Here is a 10,898-nt window from a genome sequence, read left to right as displayed (position 1 = left end):
GCCGTAGTGGGAGACTTCGGAATATTTTTGACCACTAAGGGTTATTTAACGCGCACTCAATGCACGGTAAACTGGTGTTACATTTCGCCCTCGTCGAAACGCGTACGCCAAGGCCGGGATTCGATCTCGCGTGCTCGGACTTATAGCGGCGCAACACCAAAGCCACTGCGCCACCACAACGGAGTGTGTCCGCTGTGAGAAATTCCCGCATTTCTCGAGGCACGCGGTGCGCGCACACTTATTACTCACGCATGCATGCACCATTAATTTCTCCTGCAGCAGCGCAGCTTCCATGCGAGCGCTGCGGAGTGGCGCGCAACCCGGAGCGCTGGCTGCCCCGCATGCCGTACGCGATGCTCTTCGTGGTGGGCGGCTGGAGCGACGGCAACGAGCGGGACGCCTGCGAGGCGTACGATCCCCGGGCCGGGAGGTGGCTCATGAAGCACATGCAGGGATTCGGGCCCAGGCAAGATTGGGGCGCGCGCGCGTTCCGCCGTGGGACGTTTGCCTATATTGATTGTAACAGAGGAGCAGTGTCAAAGTGGAAAAAAGGTGCGCGTGAGTGAAGTGTATACGTCATGTCATAAGAAGCCAACAAACAATGACACCAAGGACAACATGGGGCAAATGACTTTTACTTACTAATTGAATTAAAGAAATTGTAAATAAATGGAAAGGAAAGGGGATCAAAAAACAACTTGCCGCACGTGAGGAACGATCCCACGTCTTCGCATTACGCGTGCGATGCTCTAATAATTGAGTTACCGTGGCGCCGTTTTTTCATCTACTTTCTTCGGTATTTGTTTTACTACTAGAAGCTGTGGATGTGGTTCACATCAGCCGCCAAGGTTTGTGTGTGCTGGCGCGGGCTGTGAGTGGTGGCTCTCCTATCCTCTCGCTTTCATTAGCTAGCAGATCGACTTCCTCTGAAACACACTGATCTCTCTTTCGATATGTAGAGCTGGAACAATTATTTTTTAACTGTGATGCGTGCTTTTTGAGGACACCTTTAGTGGGCCATTTCCTTGTATCCGGGTGCAGTCACGTGGGCGGAATTTTTTTCTCTAAAGCGATTCGGCTTGTCTTTAAAGATTGGTGCAAGACGTGACGTGCGCTTTGATTTATTATTTTCGAGATAGAAGAAGGCCAAATGAAATAGCCTAAGTATTAAAAGAAAGGCGCACATGTATTCTGCAGGGCGTACCACGGCGTGGCGCTTCTGCGCAATCGGCTGTACGTGGTCGGGGGCATGCAGGACAGCGCCTACCTGCGCTCCTGCGACTGCTTCGACATCGAGCGCTGCACGTGGGAGGCCCGTTCGAGCCTGAACATCGCTCGGGGCTACGTCTCCGCCGTGGCCCTGGACGGCTACGTGTACGCCGTCGGAGGGCGCAACGGTACGCACGCGCAGACACCCGCGACACCTAGAGAGGGAAAAGTGCACATTGAAATGCGGTCGCGTTAGTGGATCACGTGGGCATCTGCCATTTCTCGGAAGCCAGGTTCGCGAGCCCCAATTTTGTCGCCCCATGTTGCACGCGGGAATGTGGCTACAGGGTCGGTGGCTCCAAAGAGCAAGGTCGCCAGCTGAGGCTCTCGGAGACCCGTGATTCTCGCGTTAGCGTTTAGATCACAAGGACGGCGAGAAGAGCGTGAAGAAGCAACGTTGTGCCAGTGAAGGGCTAGGAGAGCGGGAATCGCCGAGTGAGAACAGCGTAAAGGTTTCTTGGGCGACGGGTTTCGGTACGCGCTCGCGCAACTTCTACGGACTGTGACTCCCTGCTTGTCGCGTGCGCCTCTCGACAAAGCTGTCCTGACGTAGGTGTCAATTCTTCAAACACAGAGTTCAACGCTATTGAAGGCTGCTAATCACATCAACATATTTTCTCGCCATAAACTGACAACATTCTTCGTAGATAAAGCGCACATGACGCACTATTTGGGCATTTCGTTTAACGTTGTATACCCCGATATTTCATCTACTTAAACTGCTGCTGAAGGCACGTTACTCACTTGCATGCAGAGGACTTCTTTATAGTGCTCCGAAATCTCAGCTACGCGAAGGTTCTTCGAGGCCTATTTCGCCCTATCGAAATAATGTGACTGAGACCAAATTGCATACTCTAGACTGTGGCAGCTCGTTAAGCACTTATATAAACAAATTTAGAGAGCTTGCAAACTCTCTACATGTCGACCCCAGATCGGCTGCTTCGATGTGGTATAGATTTAAACTTTCGTCTTTGGACTGTTGTTCCTCGTAACTCTCATGCCTATGCACGCTTCTTGCAATACGATTGGAAACAGTAAAACATAAAATAAGTTGTAGGTCCTGTGAGACATTCCAGATTTTTTTTATAAAACAAATATATATTTACGGCTGACAACAAAAACTTTCTGTGACGGAGAGCTTTTAAACCACCACGGTCGGCACTTATGGTACAACTCCGTACTGCGTCTTATGGGGCACCTTTAAAATTTCCCTGTGTACCTGCATTGCGCAAAATGTGAACGTGTTGCTCGCTAATCACGCGGTGTCTGGGAAACTCATGGAGGCGATGTAGCTACGATATGCTGGTTTCGTAGTGTCCGTGGCTTTTTCCGAATGAATCGAGGCCATCGTTCTCCTCTTGTCATGCAGCCAGCGAACGCACAGCCTCCGTGGAGCGCTACAGCCCGCGCTCCAACCAGTGGACCCTGGTGTCCGCCATGAAGAGAAGACGCAGCGATGGCGCCGCTTGCGCCTTCAAAGGCAAGTTACGACAGCGCTGCAGAACATCTGTTCAATGCTTAAGCAGAGTAGTTCCACTTAGAGTGGGGATGGTGGTGGGAGTGGTACTACTACTGCTACCACTACTGCTGCAGATGCTAGTATACTGCAGTTTAAACAGTGACGTAGTGCACTCTGTTTACACAACAACCGACGCTACCACACAAGCATTATTATTTCTGGAATAATTTCTGTAGAGTTGTACGTCGACTCCCATGCCCTCTTCGCAGGCAAGATATACGTGAGCGGCGGCTTCAACGGCCAGAAGGTGCTGACGAGCGTGGAAGAGTACACGCCGAGCCGCAACATGTGGTGCCTAGTGCGGCAGCTGCCCAGTCCACGCTGCAGCCACCAGATGGCGGTGCTCGGCGGGCGCATCTACGTCATCGGCGGATACGATGGCCGCCGACGGCTAAGCTCAGGTATACGGGCTAAATGTCAACGGCTGGCCTAACGTTAACTTTGGTCACTTGTCTAGGACATTTAGGTGAAAAAGAAAGCGAATTCCGAATCTTCCGAAACACGTCAAAAATATCCTAAGCCTAACAAGTAGTCTTGACATTGTTTTCTCTTCGCGTTAGAACTATATTTGCTGCACGGCAAGATTTCATGCCGGTTTCATAAGTTCTTTTGTTCGCAAATTCTCTTTGCCATAAGCCGGCCGCTTTCATGTACCGATCGACATCACGACTGGCTGAAATCTGCTTTTGCGAAAACTTCTTGATTAAGAACTGACCATAAAATTCTGTGCCCTCATTCAGAAAAAGTTCCTACGCCAGAATTCGTACAGGCGAGTTCCAGCTAATCCTGATGCTGAACATATCATTAGTGAAGGCGCCCAGCAAATGGCGACGATCACTTCTGTACGAAAAACTTGGTCAACTGGGTCCTCCCTTTGTAGGTACCGTCGTCGGTGGGCCATCGCCGCTTAATATGTCTCGTTATCACATCAATCGCTATCGTGAATGGCGGATATGCAAAGGGTGGCCAATGAGCAGGCGCTTCTACTTAAGGTTTATGAAAAATTTGGCGGACGCTTAAGCTTCGCCTTTGAGAGTGCATCGCCATAGCATTCAAAGATACCTGGTTGCTTGTCACGCTTCCCAGCAACCGCAGCTTTCTTGCGGATGGGCGGAGGTGAGCGCCATCAGGATGTTGCTGCTGCAAGGAACCGAGTGGGCCGCGCCGCTCTATGAATGGTAGAAACCCTGCAAAAGGGGTTTGTGTATGAGTTTCCGCGTAACAGAATTATGTTTTCTTGCCTACTCAAATTACGATCCGACGCTATCATGTCTGTAGGTTGTGCTTAGGTCGTACTTTATAATTTTTCTGACGCATTTTACATTAAGGAATTCAATTAGTTCAGTAATGCATTTGCGCCGATGGGAGGGCCTGCGTGGTAGTGGTTCGGAATGATTTTTCGCGCAACGACGTTAGACGCCGACACCGGATTTCGCGTTACTACAGTCTAAGGGTCCGTACTCACAAGAGAATCTTACGCTAGAAATCTTCATAATGTTTCAGCCAATCCTGACGATGGACATACTACTAGCAAAGTTGGCCGATCATTCGGAAATAGCACTTACGAACGAAACGCTTTGTACATCGGGGCCCTAGATTCACTCGACAACCCCTGCTTTTTTTTCTACAAGAAAGGTATCTATCCATTGTCAGAGTGTCCAAATAAAGGTATCGTTACCAAATACATCCTGAATAGGCGTCCTTAAAAAGAGACAAGCTTGGTCCACGTGTACCTGAGTTACTGGGACGCGATAATTAAGGTTGGTCCATCAACGTCTTTGATAGAACTGCTGCATCGGCCTGCATATTAAATAGCATTCAAACCATCGCGAGGAAACCTATAGAGCACTAATGTCAGGATGAACCAAAAATACCACCACGTTTGGTTAACACGATCTTAAGGAATAAGACCGGTTCTGATTACATCTCCAAGATTGGCCTTCGCGAGAAAATTTATCGAACACTTTAAAAAAAAAAAAAAACATTATGGGGTTTTACGTGCCAAAACCACTTTCTGATTATGAGGCACGCCGTAGTGGAGGACTCCGGAAATTTCGACCACCTGTGGTTCTTTAACGTGCACCTAAATCTAAGTACACGGGTGTTTTCGCATTTCACCCTCATCGAAATGCGGCCGCCGTGGCCATCGAACACTTTTAAACTTTCTGTGGAATCGGCTTAGGTTATTCGCCCAGGCGGTCAAATAACGACACGTGAAACCCGAAAGAAGTAGGCAAAGAAAGCTTCATTTTATAAGTATTTAATATAAGATGTTGCTCGCCCGGCGATGCAGCCACACAGTCGCCCCGCTGAGGCTTTGACGGTGTGTGCGTGGCATGTGAGCCGATGTTTATCTCACGCCAATCAATATAGATGGCGCTTTCACTTGGACGAGAGTCCTTTCCTGGCAGACTTGACAGCTTGACATTTTCTATCAATTCCTCTCTGATGACGCGAGTGTCGTTTCCTGTCCCCGTGCGCAGTGTTGGCCAGCAGAGAGGGCGAGGGGCCGCTGTGGTGGCGCTCCGTGACCCCCATGAGGATAGGCCGGAGCACCTTCGCCGTGGCGCTATTCGATGACGAGCTGTACGCCATCGGCGGTTTCGACGGTGAGTGCCTCTGACGGGTCGAAAACCACAGGAGTGGTTTCGAGAAGCGTACCGACAAACCATATCCCGTAATATGTTTTTTTCGTGTGGTTACGTATAGTGATTTTCGCTTACAGCGTAGTACAAGGAATTTCGAAACAAACCCAACAACCTGGTACCATTGGCAAAATTATTTGTACCGACTTCTCACCAGTCCTAAATACTGTCAGGGCACTCTGATATGTTCATATGCCAAACAGCATGTATACTATGTACATTTTCTTGCCATGTCCGTACTTAGCGCCCGGTCCGTACTTAGCTCCTCACCAGACCCAGTTGAGCTGCTTTCGTGGCCGTACGGAAGTGAAAACCTCGCTGTCTGTTCACAAGAATGGCTTGGTGGGCTAATCGGTAAAGCTTCTTAGAGTGTTAACAGCGCACACAGAAGGGGACAGAGTGAAGTCCTGTTATTCTTTAATCTGTCCCCGCCTGTGTGCGCTGTTAACCCTTAACTCGCAGACGGGATAGCCACGGCTTGATGTACACACCCAGTCATATTTTTTTTTTTGCTGCACCCAAACCTGGTGCAGCAAAATCCCTTTAAAGAATTTGTAGTAGGGGCTGAAAACACTGTCTCTCGTTGTTTTCAGTTCGCAGCGGTCACCATGCACAACGTTTTCTGCGATAGGAACTAAGTGTGCTGTCGCTCAAAGCAGGTGATTCGTGTACGTAATGGACGGTCACGCACCCATGGGCTTTGCGTGCGTAGCCGACTCTGAGTCACGTTGTTTTCGAACTTCAGCCAGCATCTGGTTCGAGAGCGACCAGCTGTTTAGCATCTTGACAACGATGTTGGAACACATGTCCCGAAGTTACCACGCCGTCGGGCACCCTTCGCGTTATTGCCGCCTTCTTTCGGGGCTGGAATCCCGCTGTTGACAGCAATTATAGTTTGTTCCCTCTCGCGCAGATGAAAAAAAAAATGAACGAAAAAAGGCGCAACAAAGAAACGGAATGTTACCAATAAAAACAGCATAGCTTTCAAAGGGAAGCAGAGATCTAACGTGGTGATTTCCGACAACATATGCTGCACAGAAACGAAGCCAATTGACTTTAATTCCATTAAATATGACATACCAGAGTGACGACATCAGCGTTACGACTTGCTTGAAATCAAACAAAAAAGTTTAGGTCCCACTCCCCTTCCTTTTTTTTTGCTTCCTTTTTTTTAGTTTAATGAATGCTTTTGTGTCAAAGGAATGTAGATAGTCTAAAGCCTGTGGTAAAATTATCCGGCAAAAAAAAAATATATATATATATATTAGACGACAACATGCTGCCCGAGACAAAGTCAACATGTAAGGCTATGTTTAAACGACGAAGCAAATTGCCATTAGAGCTTGCAGATTGCCTAGCGCGGGATCGTACGTCACCCATTTCCTGCGGCGTCCACTGGGTCCCCGCGAAGCGATTCACAATACACCTGAAATTTCAGTCATTACGCGGATTGCCGTCGAGAAATACCAAGCTGCCCATGACAGATACTGATAAAGAAGCGCCTTCCAGTGCAAGTCGCTCGCTGAATTGAGACTTGAAACGCACGCGACAAACGTGTAGCTCACGCTGATATCTCTCTGGCTGCGGCTTGTTAAGGTTCACATTGTGCGGCCATAAACGGAACGAATGCCAAGCGCCTGAGACACTACGTGCCTAACCGTCACGCCCGTCGACATGAAAAGTCTTGTCCGTCGGGTGTGGGCGACGGGATTATGCCCCAGTGATATTCCTACTCTACACTGTCCTCCGTTCACTACCTCTACGGCAGGAAGTGATTTTTTCTCTCCGTATTCCTCTGTGCGGGCTGACCAGTGTGCTGACAAGGCACTCTACCAGGGAGCAAGAGAAAATGAGGTTGCCCGAATGGTGTAGGGTATAAGAAAGCCAGCGAGACACCACGTGGACATCTCTGCCCTTGCGTGCAGGAGCACGTAGGCCAAACGTTTCTGTACTTTTTGTCTTGGAGCGCACCGCTCACCCGTAACGATCTCTTAAACTTTCGGTATTTCTTTTTACATCATCTCGTCTTCCCTGTAGGACCATCTCCGATGGTCAATCTGATTAGAGCTCCAAGCAGATGCTGTTGAAGATCGCCGAAACCTCGTCCCCGTAACATGTGGTGACAGCTGCAATAGGCTGAATGTGCTCTGCGCTCCGGCGCATTTTTGCCGTAACCCGTTCATTGAAGAGCGAAAGCAATGTTTACGGAGTTGTCCGGCTTTTCTCCGTTGCCGTGGGAATACTAGGTGTGGAGGAATCCATACACCCTTACTCAGAAGTATGTGGGCTACATTGCTTGTGACCTCCACAATAACTACAGGCTGTTTAAAGGAGTTCCTGTGGTATGCCATAAGTATTCGAATGCCTTCGAGAATGGAATCAACTCGCATTACTATACACAGATCTGGAATGCTTTTAGCGCCAAGAAAACCACACTCAAATACCTAACAACTTATATGGGGTGGGCGCAGAGTATTCCGTATGCTTGTCAGAAAAGTTGTAGGTGATAAGTCAGGTGACACATTTGTGCGTAATCACATACGTCGCGTGAATAACCAGATAAAGGTGAAAACAACCTTCAGACATTGACTGAACAGCACCTTTGTGTTTACTGCCCTATGTGTACTGGTTAGCGCTGCGAAGTTTTACCCCATCTTCTCATCGATTAAGGCCATCTCGTCAATTAGGTTGTTTCTACTTATTACCGTTACTAAGCTACTAACTACTACTACTACGGATTACTACAATAAGTGATGTTGCAGCCTACGACTACTACTGCTAATAAACTGATTTCAGTGCTTCTATTTAGCGTGTCTTTAATTGACGCTGCTGGATTTTCCTCCTTGCGACTGGCCTCAGGGATGAGCACCACAGCGGAGGTGGAGAGTTACTCCGCGGCCACCGACAGCTGGCGTCCCGCGGTGCCGCTCAACGAAGCGGTCTCTGCCATGGCCGCCTGCACACTGAAAGGCCTCAACGTCTGCAGGCGCCTCTCCGCATGCGCCGAGCGCTAGCCGCGTTGGCGTCCTCGATGAATTTGTATAACAATGGTTTTATTTTTTTTTTGTGTGTGAAACTTTGTAATTGCATGCGTGCATTATTCACTCGTGTAAGTCTCGCTGTTGCTCAAGAAACTCCTCTCTCTTTTCGCGCACAAAATTGTAGCAGATGAGTGCAAATGCGAGCAAGTTGAGCTTTGGACACAGCGAATCTATGTACGTGAGTTATCGGAGGTCCTGGGAGAATAGTTTGTTTCCGTCGGACGATTCGATGAAATCTGTTAACCGCTAAACTAGGACAGAAGCAAGCATACCCCATGGTTTCACGCACTTCTTTACAGACATCCCGAAGGCCTCTTGAAACACTTAGCAATATCCTGGGTAACTAATTCGCTATACCCAATGTACATTCAAACGTTTCGCTATATAGAGTTTACTACATTTTGTGGTCCTGTATATGATTACGCACCTGTAGCCGAAACTTTGCAGACGTGCTCACCATATCCGGTGCAATTCCTTCTGTGTACCCGAGTCTCTTGATTAGAAAGCTTCTGTATATCAGAGCTTAGCACTTTTACGCTGTAACCCACTCGTGTTACTGTGCGCTGCACCAGTCCTGCTGCGCCAGCTCGTCTCGTTACATTGCGCCTGCGCCGCACTTCTTTAATGACGACGACGCCTCACGTGTCACAGTCGCTGGCGCGTTGCAACACATTGTAACTTGCCAAAGCGGGTACAGCATTAGGATAGTGGCGGTTGCATCGAACACACTCGCAGAAATTAAGACTTTTCATGGTGGGCCATAACTGGTTACCGACGCTGTAATAATCGCGGCGCATTACAGACAACCATGTTTGAAGCTTTGCTTCCTCCCCCTCCCTTTTGTTTCTGGGTGCTGGTTGCGGCTGTTCCCTCTTTTTTTTTTGCGACCGAACGAAGGAGGACCGCGGCGATGTGCCACCTAAGCGCAGACGTGAGATACAATAAATAGAAACACGTCGTCCTTCGTCCTCATTCCGTCGTCATTTCATCCCCTTCGTTCCATTGGGATCAGTTCTTCATTGTCGTACCATAGTCATTGTTGCACAGTCTTTCATCACGCTGCCGTTATTCCAACATCGTCATTCCATCGTCTTCATGTCGCCGTCACGCCGTCGTAATCACGCCGTTGCAGGTCATCAACCCATCAGATTGACGTCATCGTCGGCGTGCCATCATCGTAATTGCGTAGCCATTCCACTGTAGTCCTGCTATTGCCATACCGTCAGCGTTATTCAATCATCGTTTTATCGTGTTTAGAGCGAAGCATTCTTCCGAGCGCTATTGACTGCGCAAATGCACATCGATGTCATATAGTTTTGTATAGGCTTATAGAGTGCCCAATTCGTGCCAAACATACTGCAGTTTTTCCGCGCCTTTAACAGTTATGAACGCCTAATCAGCCCTGACAAAGTAAATAACTGGAAAAAATTACTCTTAACTACTAACCAATCAGAGAAAAGCAACTGACGTCATCAGACGTGTGTGAAAGAGGCTACGGAAGACCACCTCTATTGGTTCTGAATGAAGAACCCTCGGAAGAGAGACACAGCTGCGGAACAAGCGAAGCGCCCCGAAGCCGTAGACACGTCGTAGTATAAATAAACCTGCACATTGTGTATACCATGTGTTGTGCTTCGATTCCCCATTCTCAATAACTAAAAGCTTTGAGACCGTGGGTTGTAGCCCTGCCGTGGCGGTCACATCTCAATGGGTGCAAAATTCGAAAACTCTTGTGTGCTTTGATTTACGTGCACATTAAAGAACCCCAGATGGTCAAACTTCACCATGTGACCTCGATTACGGCGTGACACCTAATCCTCCTTAGTTTCTTTTATTTACACTTCTGGATCTTGGTTTCGGCATGCAAAACTCCAGAATCTCAGTTTTCATTTGGGAGATAAGTAGAGAACGCGAGCACATAGCAGGTGAGTACAGATGACTAAGCAACATGAGATGGAAACGAAGATTTAAAAAGATGTGATGGCATGATTAGGCTAATTAGAAGTACAAATCTAGGGTATAACGGAATACCGTTTACTGTAAATGAAAAATGAGTGCCTACCGACTTAACTTTTATAGAAAATTGATGGTCTCGGCTCCAGCCGAAACGCATTTGAGAAACCAACTTGATCGATGTTCTGTTTTCATTCACTTCATGCCCAGTACCTTTTTCCGCTAGATACTTCATTTCGTAAATGTCTTTCCAAGTTCAGCATTAGGACAAGCCAACATTTCAACTTGTGCATGTCTGAGAGAGCGCTGTTACGTTGTCACGCACTCTCGTAATCAGTACCCTCTGCAAAATCTAATCAGAAAGGTAGGCTAGACCATATAATATGGGAGTGTACTGGCTCCCCAGGGGCCAAGGAAAACGTTGACAGTAGAGAAGCCTGGGAGGCCTTGCTCCAGAGCGAAGCTGAAGAC

The 10,898-nt window shown here is 48.2% G+C and overlaps 1 protein-coding gene across 1 annotated transcript; it reads left to right on the top strand.

Annotated features, from left to right (window-relative positions):
- The first annotated feature begins 341 nt into the window (after positions 1-341).
- LOC126520728 (spermatocyte protein spe-26-like) lies at positions 342-8,447 on the top strand. Its single transcript, XM_055078348.2, has 6 exons — positions 342-466; positions 1,198-1,397; positions 2,639-2,791; positions 2,965-3,189; positions 5,272-5,397; positions 8,293-8,447. The coding sequence occupies exons 1-6, from the start codon at positions 342-344 to the stop codon at positions 8,445-8,447; spliced, it is 984 nt and encodes a 327-aa protein (XP_054934323.2).
- The last annotated feature ends 2,451 nt before the right edge of the window (positions 8,448-10,898 follow it).

The sequence above is a fragment of the Dermacentor andersoni genome, chromosome 3 (assembly GCF_023375885.2).
Source record: "Dermacentor andersoni chromosome 3, qqDerAnde1_hic_scaffold, whole genome shotgun sequence".
NCBI classification, from domain to species: Eukaryota; Metazoa; Arthropoda; class Arachnida; order Ixodida; family Ixodidae; genus Dermacentor; species Dermacentor andersoni.
Note: the sequence above shows the minus strand (reverse complement) of the source record. Positions and strands in the feature narration are given on the sequence as shown.